Here is a 16,367-nt window from a genome sequence, read left to right as displayed (position 1 = left end):
CTTTCCTGTTCGATCTGATGTCAGGTCATCAATCTGCAACATTCATTCATTCGTTCCTTTACCACAGATGTTACCTAAACAGCTGAGTATTTTTTTTGTGATGGACATAAGATGCTGGAGTAAAGGCACTGTCCCACTGTACGAGGTAATTCAGGAGTTCTCCTGAGTTTCCCCTGATTCGAACTAGGAGAATTACGGTACTAGCCATTGGTAGGTACTCGGGGGCTCTCGTGGACATTTTTCACATTGCTGAAAAAACTTCACGAGTTACCGCGTTTCCCGAGTACCTGCCGTTAGCATTACGAGCCACTATGAGACATCCACGAGCTCCAACGTAGCCACTACGTACATTCTACGTACTTACCACGAGTCTGATTTTTTTTTTAACTCGGGAAAGCACTTGAATTAACTTGTACAGTGGGACAGGGCCTTTACTCAGTGGGTTGGGCAGCATCTCTGGAGAAAGAGGAATGGGTGACGGCTCGGTTTGGTACCCTTCTTCAAATTGTATTTTTGTGTTTTTTTTTTCGTTTTCCAGCAACCACTGTACTTTGGATCTCAAAATTTACAGCATTGCTTGTTTATTTCTTTTCTCTTTTCTGTTCTCTCTCATTCCCCTCGATTTACTCCTCATCTAGACAAACGATTTACATGCAGTCAGTGTCCTCTCTTAGGCAGCACAACACAGTTAGGGTGCCCTATCACTGACAATCCCTTTGTTCCTTACCCTTCCTCGTAAATAGGCTGGTTTTCTCAGTTTTCCAGTTCTCCTAAAAAATCATAAACTTAAAAAAGTTAACTCTGGTGTCAATCAGCACTTGCTGCCTAACCTGCTCAGTATTTCCAGCAACTTCTATTTTTCCATGTGACTTTCAAAGTCATTGTCACCCACCAACATCTCATATCGTGAAGTTATCTAATGAACCAGCAAGGAACTGTTTATCCATTTGATATGCGTTTTGTTTTCTGTTGCTTTGCAGTATCCACTAAAGCAGAATGACAGAACTAAAGTTGCCCTTTAGTTAACTAAGTGCAGTGTGAAAATCTCCTCAAGGAATCGCTAATGGGGCTGTCCCACTTAGGGGATTTTTCAGCGGACTGCCGGTGACTGTCAAGTTGCCGGCAGTTGCCTGAAAAACCGACAACTGGAATGGCGACTGTCAGAGTGGAACACACACACACACACAAACACATCGCTTCCTTCACCAGCCCGTTATGCAGGCGGCGGACAGGGCAGGTGGGGGGAGCGCTGTCTGAGTGAAATTCACACGGTGCAAAGCCAATGTGAAACAGACACACACCGCGATGAACAGGAAGGTTGGCGCTGTCGTTAAGAAGCTAAAAAGCACAGTGTACGGTAAGTCCTTTAAAAGAAGGGGAGGGGGGGGGGTAGAGGGGGGAGAAAGGGAGAGAAAGAGTGGAGACAACTTTTAAGAAGCCAGAGATACACGGCTGTGAAGCTCAGCGGACATTTAACATTACCGGTCGGTTATCCTTGGTTCAGAAAACTACTGCTTACGTTTTTTTCCCCCAATGAGCCAATGAAATTCACCGGTCAGCACCGGCTACAACCTACGAGAACCTTCGACCTCCTGGCAACCGACTAGGACCACCTGGCGACCCACCTACGGCACGAGAATTCTCGTTACTTTCCATGGTGGCTTCAGTCTAGTCACCGCAAAATTTTCAACATGTTGAAAGACTTGCGGCGACCATAATGAGGCCGCGACTAGTTCTCAGAATGTGGGAACTCCTCACGTCCATGAAGGCGACTCCTCGGCAACCATCTGCGAACATGTGACGACCATGTGGCGACTGCATAGTCTCCAGCAGTCGCCTAAAAAATCGCCTGTGGGACAGGCCCATTAGTATCTCATGGTCACTATCGGAAATGCTTTATCATTCTGCTTCAGTGCAATGAAAATACAATATTTCCTTTCAATCCCATTACAACACTTATTTTTTTCACTCATGTTCTGCATTTGTGAAGTTTGCGTTACTTCGCCTATTTTTATTGGCAGATTTGTTTTTGGATTTTTTTTTAATTTATTTATTAGAGGTACAATAAGTTACAGTAATACACACCACATATATCTTATTACATTTGTTGTACCCCTTCATTTTTTGAGCTTTAAGAAAGATAGAAATAAAGGAAGTAAGGAAAGTGAGAAAGAGTTGTGATAGTGCGAGAAAGTGTTGGGAAAAGAAAGGCCCATTAGAAAGACAGTTAGAGAAGAAAGTTAAGAAATAGACTCTAGAAAAGAAAGAAAGAAAGAGAAACAATCGCTCTATCATAAAAACTACGCAAAAAGGGATATACCAACCATATTTTTCACCCCCCGTTACCAGATCCTGGCACCATTACTGTTGCACCTTATACTTGGAGTAAATCCATAAATGCAGACCACGTCTTTTGGAAGTGGTCTGCTTTGCCTGCGAGGAGGAGTCTCATATCTTCCAGGTGTAATGTTTCGAACATATTTGAAATCCACATTGTTATTGTTGGTATAGGAGCGTTTTTCCAGAATTTGAGTATAAGCTTTTTTCCCATTATTAGCCCGTAATTAAATTAATTCATTTGGAACACGTTTAGTTCAGGGCTACCTTCATTATTCCAAAGATAATCCATTCTGCTTTTGGTATCAGTTTTATTTTAAATAATTTTGTGAAGATTTCAAAGATTTAGGTCCAGAATTTTTGGATTTTTATACAAAACACAAATGAGTGCGCTCTGGTAGCTTCTTGAGACTGGCATTTATCACACATGGGTGAGACGTTAGGGAAAAGTTTATTTATTTTGGTTTTTGAATAGTAGAGTCTATGTAATGTTTTGAGTATGTCTTATGTTAATCGAGCATTTATGCACATATAGTGAGTGTTTATCCCAGCTCTCTTTTGACATTTTTATAGCTAGTTCTTGTTCCCAGTCTCTTCTAATACCGTCAGTTGTAGGTATTTCTATATTTAAAATAATGTTATATAAGTATGATATTAAGTTTGCTGATTCGGCCTTTATCTTCATTGCTTCATCCAGTAAGTCTGGAGGCATATTATGATAGTCTTTTGTATATTTTTTCAGATAGTCACATATTTGAAAATATTTAAAATATTGATTATTTCTCAAATTATATTTCAGCTGTAATTGTTGGAATGATAGTAATTTTCCAAATTCATACAAGTGTCCGAGCGTTTTGATTCCTATTCTTTCCCATTGTGTAATTGATTTATCTATACTAGAGGGTTTAAACGATGAATTATTGACTATTGGCGATAAAAGAGATAGATTTCTTAATTTTAGATTCTGTTTTATTTGTTTCCAAGTTCTAACTGTGCTATGTATAATTGGATTTTTATTGTAATTTGTGTTATTCAGATTCATTGGTGAGAGGAGAATCGCTCCTATATTACAAGGGGAGCAGTCCTCTCTCTCCATTACAATCCAGTCCACCTGCTGGGTTATTGGCAGATTTTGAATGCATTATCAGCAATGTTAATTTTCTCTAATATGAACGAAAACTAGAAAATGCTGAAAACACTTAGCAGATCAGACAGCATCCGTGTCTGATCTACATTTCAGGCCAGAACTGGAAAAAGAAAAACAGTTTGTTTTAAGTTGCAGAGAGGGTTTAGGTGAGGGTATTTGGTAAGGCTAGGATGACATCAGCTACAAATCCATTGAAAGGTAAATAAGAGAGGTTACAGGGAGATCCTGAACAAAGAAACATGTTACAAAATGATGACAGTTAGGGAAAGGGATTGGGGGAGAGAGGGAGAGAGAGAGATAGAGAGAATGCAAACAATGGAATCTCAAAGCTGCAAAACGTGGGGCTGGTGTGCTCATAGCAAATAACTGAGTTGGTATTAGAGATTAATGCTCTTCAGCAAAAGTGGCCAGATCTGATATGATCAGAGAGAGTAAGCTGCCAGAAGTTATAGAATTTGATATTGGGTCCAGAAGGCTGCAATGTGCCCCACAGAAGGTGAAATGATGATCCCCCAGCCTGTGTTGGCCCTTGTTGTAACAGAGCAGGAGACTGTATTCTGAATGGAAGTGAGATGGAAACTTAAAGTGACAATCAACAGGAAACCAGGAATGCCCCTGCAGATTGAATGGAGGCCCTCTGTAATGCATTTCCTTGTATGTACTTGATTGCTCCACTATGGAGGAAACTACAATTTCAGCATCGCGTACAATATGCTAGATTGCAAGTGAATTGTTACTTGAGGCGCTCGGGCTGTTTGAGTCATTGGACAAAGTGAAAGAGTAGATGTTGAGTTTTACATAATGAATGAATGAATGAATGAATGATTGAATGAATGAATGAATGAATGAATGAATGAATGAATGAATGAATGAATGAATGAATTGTTGAATGAATGAATGAATGAATGAATGAATGAATGAATAAGTTTCTTGGCCAAGTATTCACATACAAGGAATTTGCCTTAATAGATGAGTTCTGACCATGGGGTATGCTCTCTACTGCACTTGCCAAACATTCTTACAATAGCAGGATATCAGACCATGAACCTGTCTTGTGAGAATTTATTTTTCTGATTTTAGTCCACCTATGATGGACTAAAATCAGAAAAATAAATTTTACTTCAGTTCTGATCTAAACTAATAAATATGAGGGACATATGGAATAGATTATACTCAAAATACACCTGCCACATAGTTACTGACATTGTCTCAACTCGTCTTCTCTTTCCTTCTTTTGCCTCGACACAATTAGTTGGCTCATCCAATGCTTTGCAATTTTCACCACACATCCCCCTGTCTGACCTGATCTCTTCTATGAACCTCATCACGTAATCTTACAAATGACTTTTTGGGTCAAGACCCTTCTTCAGACATTTTGTCGGTCTGTAGAAGGGTCTCGACCCGGAACGTCATCCATTCCTTCTCTCCAGAGATGCTGCCTATCCTGCTGACTATTTTGTGTCGATCTTCAGTTTAAACCAGCATCTGTAGTTCCTTCCTACACAAATCTTTTCTGTTACTGCATCTCATTATCTAAGTTCCTTAAGTTGTAACTATTGTTGCCAACCTATTCTCTAGTATTCCTCCTATTTTTAACATCACTGCTATTAACTATTATCAATTTCACACAGGTGGTACACGAAGATTTTATGAATCCAAAAATCCTGGGGCGCTGCGCGCGACTGGGCATCACTGCCTACGTCACCACGCACCATGCACGCGTAATGCACGCCATGTGCGCGTAATGCACGCCAGGTGCGCGGAATGCACGGCATGCGCGCATCACGTGCGTGTCATGACCCGCGCGGTCGTGCGTCGTGACACGTAAATTATGTTGCATAAATGACGCGCACATGACGCCCAGGTGGGACAGGCCCTTAAGTTTTAACCAAGACTGCACTGTTCTATCTGCACTGTACTGACAACATCATTTTTTCCACCAAGTTGTAGTGGAATCTAGCCTGTGCTATTTATATTGCACACATAGCACTAGGCGATTCACTCTTTCCTATTTATGTTCTATATACATTCGATTCTTTTATACAGTTACACTAGTGACCACCCTAGGGCACCAAGTTACATTATCCCAATTTGTAAGATGTATTGAGCAGTCTAAACCAGAAGACAGTAAAGAACCTCAATGCTGCCAAGGAATGATTTGCCTTTGGCATTTTGTTTCAAAAGGTTCCTGTGATCCACTCCTGTCTGGTCATGGCTCTATTTGCCTTCTGCTCTACACCCCACTATCCACACCACATTCCTCATCAGCCGTGCTTCAGCACAGTGGAGTGGATTGAGAAATAGTATAGGATATGAATAGATGATACGTAATGTGGACTAAAGTTGGTATTGTTTAGTCTTAAGAGCACATTATCTGATCTGTAAACCTTAGTAAGGCCACACTTGGAGTATTGTGTTCATTTTTGGTCACCCTGCTATAGGAAAGATGCCATTAAGCCGGAAAGAATGCAGAGAAGATTTGTGAGGATGTGGCCTAAGCTATATGGAGACATTGGATAAGCGAGGACGAGGGTGATGTTATAGAGATGTATAATATCATGAAGGGAATAGATAGGGTGAATGGACAGAGTCTCTTTCCCAGAGTAGGGCAATGACGAATTAGAGGATATGGGTTTCAGATGAGAGGGGAACGATTTATTAGGAACCTGAGGTGCAACTTTTTCACACAGAGGATTGTGGATATATAGAACAAATTATCAGATGAAGTAGTTGAGGCAGACACAATTAAAATATTTAAAATACATTTGAACAGGTACATGGATAGGAAAGGTTTAAAGAGATATGAGCCAGGCATGGGGAATCGGGACTAGCTTGGATGGGGCATTGGTTAGCCGTTTTCTGTGCTGTATTACTCTATGACTCTCTGGTTGTGTGTTCATACCTACAACCTTGAGTGGAGGGTGATATATAAAGATCTAAGAGAAATTCCAACCTTCTTTGAAGCAGGGAAATACAGAAAGAAATATAACATGTTCTGACACCACAATTGCTTTCAGTTACACCAGTTCGCTGTGGCAGCTGTTAAAACCCGCGACAAAGCAAAATGTTCACATAAATATTATGTGTGCATTAAACTAGTAAACAGCATTACGGAGTTGAACTCAATTATAAATAGAATTAATTTCCATGTTATTAAATATGCTTTTTTTAAATCCACTTCTCGAAGTGGTGCGTTTTTTATGATTCTGTATCGTCCTGTTGATGAGAGTAGAATCATTATTCTAAAGGTACATAAATCCAGTTCAGAAATTTACATTTTTGCAAAATCACCTTGAATAAATTGTCCTTAAAATGTTAAACATTTACCACTACAGCAGCAAAGTGGTGTAGCGGTTGAGCTACTGCATTACAGCACCAACAACCCGGGTTCGATCCTGACTATGGGTGTTTGTCTGTACAGAGTTCGTACGTTCTCCCCATGCCCTGCGTGGGTTTTCTACAAGATCTTCGGTTTCCTCCCACACTCCAAAAACGTACAGGTTTGTCGGTTAATTGGCTTGGTATAAAATGTAAAATTGTCCCTAGTGTGTGTAGGGTAGTGTTAATGTGTGGGGATCGTTGGTCGGTGTGGACTCTGTGGACCGAAGGGCCTGTTTCCGCACTGTATCTCTAAATTAAACTAGACTACCATTCTGGAAGCAGTCAATATAATTAAAACCAAGATACCTTCAGCATTGTGTCTATCCATGATTTATCAATGTAATCTCTTGTATGTGCAGGTGTGTTGTCTGGACTGGAGATGACCGTGTATTTTTCTTCAACCCCTCAATACAACTGTCAGTGTGGGATAAGCCAGTGGAACTTGAAGGCCGAGGTGACATCAGCACAATTATTCAAGACCCTCCTCATAAGCGCAAAATAGAATTGGCCACATGTAAGTATCGACAAAATAAGTGCAATGATTTATTTGGAGAAGGTTGGTAACTGGGAGATTTTTTTTGCCAGTCATCCGAAATGGGCAATAAAATGGTTTATTAGAACAAAATGGGTGCCCATGGAGAGTCCATAAACATAAGTGATCAAACTGATAGCACACTCTCTCTGAGCCTCTAGCCTTATTATCATGGTCCAACAAGTTTTGGATACCTAAAGACTTCCCTTGGACACTCACCAGAGATATGGCCACATAGACAGGGCTCTTGCATTGTTGACTGAAACACCCAGTTTAGTCCCGAATCAGACAAGGGCAAGCTGAATCAGAGAATGCCAGCAATTGGGGCAAAGAGTCAAATGGAGAGATTCGGGGTGAGTGTAATTATGGTGTTTTTGTTGGGTAGGCAGAGGATTGTTGTTTAGTAGTTTAGTTTAGAGATACAGGCCCTTTGGCCCACCGAGACTACACCGACCAGTGATCCTCGCATATTAACACTAACCTACACACACTAGGGACAATTTACAATTAACCTAGAAACCTGGAGTGTGGAGTGTGGGAGGAAACCAAAGATCTTTGAGAAAACCCATGCAGTCTCGGGGAGAACGTACAAACTCCGTACAAACAGTACCCGTAGTCGGGGGCCAAACCCGGGTCTCCGCCGCTGCAAGCGCTGTAAGGCAGCAACTCTACCACTGCGCCACAGTGTAGAGGACAGTTTCTACTTGCATTCCATGTTCAGAAAATTCGTTTTAACAAACTTACCCTTTTTGATGGAACGCGAGTCTTTGTCCCTCGTTAAACTGTGCCTGTTGGGCAAGATGTAGACATATTTGTGAAAGCAGCCAACACTCAGTGCAAATCAATGTTGCTAGTGGGGCAGAAGGGGAATTACATGCAACCTCATTGATTTACAAGTCAAAGAGATGGGCCACTGGCCTGGGATGTAGTTCTTTTTTTTGTATACCAAAGGAAACAGATTCTAGCAATGAAACCTGCGGTCGTATTACCATCCCTATCAGACCCTAGATTAGAAACCAAAGAAGTGGTTATGACATTATTGTCACATACAGGGATGGGGCGTGAAAGTTTATATTGCTTTGCAATTCACATCTATTTTTGTATTCCTTATGGTAGTTGAATCAAGCCTGACAAGTTATCCTGACTTAGCAATGATAGATTATCTTAGAGGAGCCTGGAAAATATATTATGTTACTATATGCACAAACATCTGTATGATATATAACTCTTAGACTGCAAGTGAAGCAGTGTCTCTATGTCTAAATTAAATTCAGCATTAGTGTCAATTGTTCATTTAAACATAGAGGTACACAGCTAATGTTTTTTTTCCCTGATGCCTCAATAACATTCTTGCTGAAGGGAAATTTGTTTTCTTGAGATATGTGGTTGCCTTATCGAGATATTTTGCTTTAAGGCCATGGGATAACTGAATTAGAAAATACAAAAAGTGAAGTAATTCGTTCAATGATTCTAGTTGTCTCAACATGCACAGTTCACAATGGACTGCTGATGCATGGAGTTACTGCAGGAATTCAGCACATCAGGCAGCATCTGTGGAGGGAATGGACAGTCAATATCTCAAGTTGAGACTTCATCTGGTCTGAAAGAGTAGAGTTGAAGAAGCAAGTGATAGGTGAGTACAGGTGAGGAAAGATTGGTTTGGGAACAGCCAGATGGGGAAGTTGAAGTTGAAAACAGGGACTGGGTGGTGACAATTGGAGAACGCAAGGCTGCAAATTCTGGAATGCAATAGGAAATGAAAGTAAACTGTATGAGGAGGGTTGGTGACAAATGGGAACAAAAGAGAGAGGGGAGGGGTGAACAAGAGGAAGGAGAGAAAATCAGTGGGAGGACAGTGTGCTGGGGAGGGGGGGGGGGGGTCAGGGTGATAGGGGGCTGGGGGGTAAGGTAGGGAAAATGAGGTATGTAAGAGGACCAGGGTAGATAAGAATGACCACGCCCTCAATGTATCACTTGTATCACTACAACACCTGTATCTCCCCCATATCTTGCACTTCTGCTCCCTGCTCCCCCACCAGCCTCTGCATCCAGGCTATATCACTCATCGACATTTTGACCAGCTACAGAATGATCCCACTACCAGTTACATCTCCCCCTCCCCACCCACCACCAACTAGGGAGTCATTTGGAGAGTGGTCTTTGTAGAAAATCACTCTCTAAAGGACTCCCTGTTCATCACCCCCCACCCTCCACCCCCGTCCCCGTCCCCCCCCCCCCCCCCCCCCCCGTCCCATGTCCCCTGTCCCCCAACCCTATTCCCTGCAATAATAGGACATTAAATACCCATCCCTAACCCTCCTCTATCATCACCATCCAGGAACCTAAAAAAAATTCCAGGTGAAATGTAGATTCACCTGAACCTCCCCAACTTTGTATCTTTTGCATTTGATGCAGTCATCGTGGCCTTATCTACATCAATGAGCCCAAACACAGTCCAAGTGACTGCTCTGATGGGCACGCACTCTATCCTCTGTTGCCATTTGGATCTCCCAGTTGTCATCCATTTTAAATACTCTTCTCGCTCCCACACCAACCTATCTGTCCTCGGCATCCTCCACTCCCAGTGTGAAGCCAAGCTAGAGGAACAGCACATTATATTCTGCCTGGGTCATCTTCAACCCTGAGTCATGAACATTGCATTGTCCAATTTCAGGTACTGTCTCCATCATGCATTGTAACTAGGTGTAGGAAGGAACTGCAGGTGCTGGTTTGAACTGAAGATAGACACAAAAGGCTGGAGTAACTCAGCGGGTCTGACAGCATCGCTAGAGAAAAGGAATAGGTGAGGTTTCGGGTCAAGCCACTACTTCAGTCAGGATTGTGTCAAATTATTATATTATTGGTATGAATGTTCCCATTTATTCCTTCAAAGTATCTAAAATCCTACTGTCTAAGACAAATCATTGTCGTACATAACACATACATCCCAGTGCTTCTGGTGCTGAACCAAAGGGCAACATTCATGTTATTGAGCTATTTCTTAATCTATTAACCGTATGCAGACTTTGGTCAAGTCTGATTCTTCGCACTAGGAATATAGAAACAGAAATTGGAGCCAGCACAGGTTTACCCGCTGTGAGTCTTGCTCAGGCAGGTCTTCTTTAACTTACAACAAATCGGTTCTTGCATGTTCCTTAAAGATTTGTTCCTGCTATATGACTTACCTACACAGTCCATTGGCCATAGATGAATGAACGAAAACCACTAGATGTGGCACCCAGACATGTGTTATACACTATGTATATGAATTAATGTAACAGAGAACTGAGGAAGAAAATGCATGCAGTAAGCCCACAATTTTCTTTAGCAAATTTACTTTATGTGTGTAAGAAATATGAAAATTTTACTGTTGTAATCAGCAATCCACACTGGCCTGTGGGATTAAAAAATAAACTGCATGTTTGGATCATATAACAAAACTAATTTCACAATTTGGAAAGAACGGATTTAAAAATGAATTATTTGTTGAGTTTAGAACATAGTTGCAAGTGTTATAAATGTGCATTTAATCCACAAGAGGCATTCTATGGAATGTATCACCTCATTGCCTACTTTAAATAGAGGCAATGTGAGACAATTATTCATTCACAATTCATTTGTGGAGCTTTCCCAAATATGCACAAACACTGCTGGACAGTAGAACAATTAGACATTGGGCTGAATTAGAACTCATACCCCCTGAAGAACCCACATAATCAATGGAACCCTATTATGATATCCCTGGGATATCATATTGCATCCCAGATATTTCAGCACGGGCAATTTTTAGTTTAGTTCAGCTTAGAGAGACAGTGCGGGGGCAGGCCCATCGGCCAACTGAGTCTGCACCAACCAGCGATCCCCACACTTTAACATTATCCTACACACTCCAGGGATAATTTACAATTATACCAAGCCAATTTACCTATGTCTCTACGTACAAACCTGTACGTCTTTAGAGTGTGGGAGGAAAGCGAAGATCTCGGAGAAAACGCACAGAGTTCAGGTTAAGGTTCAGGTGAACAATGTTTTGAATGTTTGCTTTGCAGAATCCAAGAGAGGAACTTTCAAGAGTCAAGACTGTTTTATTGTCATATATCTCTGTTACACCAATTACATTCTTACTTGCGGCAGCGTTAGATCCACGACAAATAAACTTCAATCATGCTACAATAATAACCAGTTCCATGCCAACATGTCCAATATATTCTGTAATCTGTTAGGAAGACAAAGCAGTTATACTGTCTCAAATTTGTACTGATTTATTTTAACTGGAATATATCACCCAGGCAGCAGTCTTTTTTGTGCGTTATCTAGTTCAAAGGAAGAGTAATTGATTTTACTCAGATTCCCATGTTCTGCCAGTACTGGAAGAAAGTTGCATTGTAAATTGCTTCCCGTCCTTCAATGTACAAAGATGTATTATTTATACAGATTTTGTTAATGCAGTATGTCAGAGATTAATGTCGTCAGTCTCAGTAATAGTTGGGCAGTATAAAGTAAATTGACCATGTGTGATGATTAGAATCAACATGTCGCATCTTCAGTCACTGAAATGCTAAACCAGGCAGCTTACAAATGTATATTTGGCATTCCATAGAAACTTTGTGATATTGTTCTTTCACATTAGTGGAATTTGAACTGCTATTTCTTTGATCATAATTGACAGATAGGACTATCATCAAAGAAATGAAGAATATGAAACTCTCCTGCATATACTTAGAAGTCATGGAACTGAAGCCTGAAAAATGGTCTGGACCCGAAACGTCACCTATTCCTTTTCTCCAGAGATGTTGTCTGACCCACTGAGTTACTCCAGCTTTTTGTGTCGGTCTCACATTTCTACCAGCTGGTTAGATGGATGAGTACAGTTGGTGTTTAATATGTGCTCTGATTTCATAGAAGATCTGGCAAAAAGTTTGGGCTCAACATCATCAATCTAAACTATTGAAGCTGGGAGTTTTCCATCACAGAAAGTGATGCCTGACCATTGAGTGTTTCCAATTTAAATTTCTACTTTCAGATTTCCAGCATCTGCAAAATGTTACATTTGTAATAGAGATATTGTTCCAGAATTTTAAACCACAGGAACATTAGCAACAGAGCAAGTCCATGCCTACCAGTCCTTGGATTCCTTCTATAAATGGGTATCGCCTGGCTGTGCACAAAGAAATAATACAAGTGCACTTTTCGATGTGCATTTTATATCATGGTAGGCAATGCCCTAGGTTTTAGGTGCACAGTTGGTCAACATCACTTAAAAGATGCTCCTTAAAAAGTTAACGTCCTAAAAACAGAATAATTTGTGAGATGTTAGAAAGTTAGCAAATCATGAAATTGTATCAGTAATTGTTCCCTTCACACTTGCATGCATTCGCTTTTAAATAGTTATTGGGATATTACACACTGGCAGACTTGGTTATTTTGACTTGGTTATTTCACCAAGCAGAACAACGAGAGTGCTTTTGGAAATGTTTCTGTACATGCTTTCTGAAGCAGGTAAATAACAGGGAACTTCTGCTAGAAGTCCAAACTATCAGAGAATGCCTTCAGAAAAACCCATGAATCACTGAAGTGCAGAAATGTTTCCAAGAACATTATTTATTCTAAGGTGCTACACTTTATAACAATTTATTTTAATCCTGTCAGCTGAGAATTCATTGCAGTGTCACAATTTATTTTTGCAATAAACTGCATATTCTCTATGTATAAGTAACTGTTTCCAACGTTGTGTTTTTATATTCAGAAACTCATAGAGTAATATAGCACAGAAATAGGCCCTCTAATCTAAAGTAACATTAGCAAATTTGTAGATGACACAAAGCTGGGTGGCAGGGTGAACTGTGAGGTGGATGCTATGAGAACAACTCATTTCATTTCCATTTCCATTTCAATTTCAAGCACAGGGCAGGCCAAACAACTCACTTCATTTTCATTTCATTTCCATTTCCATTTCCATTGCAGTTTCAAGCCGCAGAACTGCAGATGCTGGTGTAATTCGAAGGTAGACACAAAATGCTGGAGTAACTCAGCCGGTCAGGCAGCATCTCAAAAGAGAAGGAATTTCATCTCTCCAGAAAGATTTTTTAAACACTCATAACTTTTTTTATTTTTCATCGATCGGAAAAATCCTCGAGGCTGCCTCAGCGGCGGAGGACTGTGAGTAAGATGGCCTAAAATCATAGCGATATAGGGTAGCGTTTTTTCTGAAATCAAAATACAGCGCAGACAGGAAGTGGTCAAGATGAGACTTTTAGTTATATACATACAAGATTATTAAGGGTTTGGACACGCTAGAGGCAGGAAACATGTTCCCGATGTTGGGGGAGTCCAGAACCAGGGGCCACAGTTTAATAATAAGGGGTCTTCTTCCTCGTGTCCGGCCATCTTCCATATCATGTCTTTGCGGTCAGTCAGTGACGGTTGACGGTCGGTGGTTGCAGAATTGGCTACTTCAGTCAGTCACTGTGGTACAGTTTCTGTCATCAGCATTGCCCAGGATGCGCCACGTGGAGGCTTCTGCTTGCATCCCATAATAAGGGGTAAGCCATTTAGAACGGAGATGAGGAAACACATTTTGTCACAGAGAGTTGTGAGTCTGTGGAATTATCTGCCTCAGTGGTGGCCAGTTCTCTGCCTCAGTGATAGCCAGTTCTCTGGATATTTTCAAGAGAGAACTAGATAGGGCTCGGAGTCAGCGGATTTGGGGAGAAGGCAGGAACGGGGTACTGATTGGGGATGATCAGCCATGATCACATTGAATGGCGGTGCTGGCTCAACGGGTCAAATGGCCTACTCCTGCACCTATTGTCTATTGTCTAACTCATCCACGATGCACAGCTGCACTAGCCTGTGTTAGGCTCAAATCACGCTAAATCTTTCCTCTCATGTACCTGTCCAGATGTCTATTAAACTGTAATTATACGTCTCTCAACCACTTTCTCCAATAGCGCGCTCCATGTGAAGCAGTTGCCTCTCAGGTCCTTTTTACATCTTTCCCCTCTCTCCTGAAATGTATGCCCTTTAGTTTTTGATGAAAAGATAGTTTTAATTAATTTTATCTATGCCCTTTGTGACTTCTTTACACCATGCAAAGCTCTAATATGAGATTTTGATTAACCAGAATGAAAAGCAACAAAATAATTTCATTAGTGAATAACATCAAATTTTGCAGATATAGTTGCTTTCATTTTGGTACAATCATGTCAAGCTTTTTAATATAGTGTTTAATTTGGTATTTGGAATGATTGAATGTGTGCTTATATGAGAGTTTAAATTAACAATTAATTTAAGGAATAAAAGCCTGATCTATTTTACATTTTTGCTCTGGATTTAAATCTGAACGATTTTCTTGACAACTTAAAGCATAGTAAGGAAAATTCAATTAATACCCGATCATGGCCTTGCATAACTGTGAGAACTGGTACTAATTTACTTGAAAAAAATATCATGTACAGTAAACCCTCATGTTAACGGACCCTTTATACAGGAGGGAAGGAGAAAACACAGAGGGGGAGCAGTGAGAGAGGATGTTGCTGAACTCTCATCGGAGAGAGGAGGAGAATTTCTTCAAGGTAGACATACTTTGAGGGGATTTTGCAGTGGAGCAGACAAAATGTGGAGGAAAGAACTGCAGATGCTGGTTTAAATCGAAGGTAGACATAAAATGCTGGAATAACTCAGCGGGACAGCCAGCATCTCTGGAGAGATGGAATTCCTTCTCTTTTGTGTCTACCTTTGATTTATACCAGCATCTGCAGTTTTTTCCTACACCCTTTATAAAGGATATTGGTTATAGTGGACGGACGTGCTGATGCCACACCCAGCTAGCACCGTCGCCAGACTGCTTAGCACCCCAGCTTCTGATGCCAACCTGGATTTTCAAGATGCCCTAGCGAGTCCTTCTTCATATTCAGGTGACATAAGTGTTGTTGTGGCTATGCTGTAGTCTCTGTGGGATAGCGCATTCCTCAGAGATGGGGCTCCCTCCCCTCCCACCTGCTACTGTTTCTTCCTGTCGGCCCGTTGCTTTGTCCACTCCACCCTCGATGGCAGATGTCTTTTCCTTCTCCAGTCGCTCTCCCCAGTTGGCCTCTCCCCTCTCTACCTCTCTACCTCCCCCCTCCTTTTCCACTATCTCCCCCTTCTACACTGGACATGCTCCACCCTGCTAGCACCAGCAGGTGGGAGGGGAGGGAGCCCCACAGTGTCGTTGGCAGTGGCCTGAAGAAAGTGCTGCCCCCATGGGCTACAACGTGAGCCGCAACAATGGCCATGTCACCCGTATGGCGGCAGTTGATGAAGGAAGGCTCACTGGTGCAGTCCAGTGGCATCAGCACCTGGTTTTAAGATGAAACGACACAAAGTGAGGGAATAACTCAACAGACTGAATCAGTCAGAGCAGGGTATCGACATCACATATCCATGTTCTCCACTGATCGTCTGTACTCGTTTTCAACCAGCCCACAGCTAACAATGGACTGTTTCCTTTATCATCGGTACTTTTTTGCAAATCTTTTAATCATTTGTTCTATATCACCGTCTATATCTTTCATTTCCATTTCCTCTGACTCAGACTGAAGAAGGGTCTCAACCTAAAACATCACATATTCCTTTTCTCCAGAGATGCTGCCTGACCTGCTGAGCACTTTGGCTCCTTTTGTGTATTAGCTATTATCTGCACTTCTTGGTTTCAACCACATACAATGTATTCGATTATAGCAGACAATCGACAATAACACATACCAATCCACCTCAGCCCCGGTCTGTAATAATGAGTGTTTGATGTATCATGATTTGATATGAAAACAAAAATGTCTTTATAAGGATACATCATCTTGCCATGCAACTGGAGCTTTAACTTCCATGGATTGAAATAGCAAATATCTCAGTGAATGATTGTGTGGCTAGGTTGAAAGGTTAATTGCGCTCCCAGGGTTATGCTAATTTAAAAGTGGAGCTCACAAAAAT

The 16,367-nt window shown here is 41.2% G+C and overlaps 1 protein-coding gene across 1 annotated transcript in view; it reads left to right on the top strand.

Moving 5' to 3' along the window:
• The window catches only part of tcerg1l (transcription elongation regulator 1 like), a 712,622-nt gene that overhangs the window by 563,494 nt on the left and 132,761 nt on the right, over positions 1 to 16,367 (top strand). The window contains exon 7 of the mRNA XM_033033658.1: positions 7,225 to 7,379. Within this exon, the coding sequence (XP_032889549.1) occupies positions 7,225 to 7,379 (155 nt within the window). The remainder of the gene's footprint in view (positions 1 to 7,224; positions 7,380 to 16,367) is intronic.

This window comes from Amblyraja radiata, chromosome 15, assembly GCF_010909765.2.
Source record: "Amblyraja radiata isolate CabotCenter1 chromosome 15, sAmbRad1.1.pri, whole genome shotgun sequence".
In the NCBI taxonomy this organism is placed as follows: domain Eukaryota; kingdom Metazoa; phylum Chordata; class Chondrichthyes; order Rajiformes; family Rajidae; genus Amblyraja; species Amblyraja radiata.
This window is presented reverse-complemented; position numbering and strand designations above follow the sequence as displayed.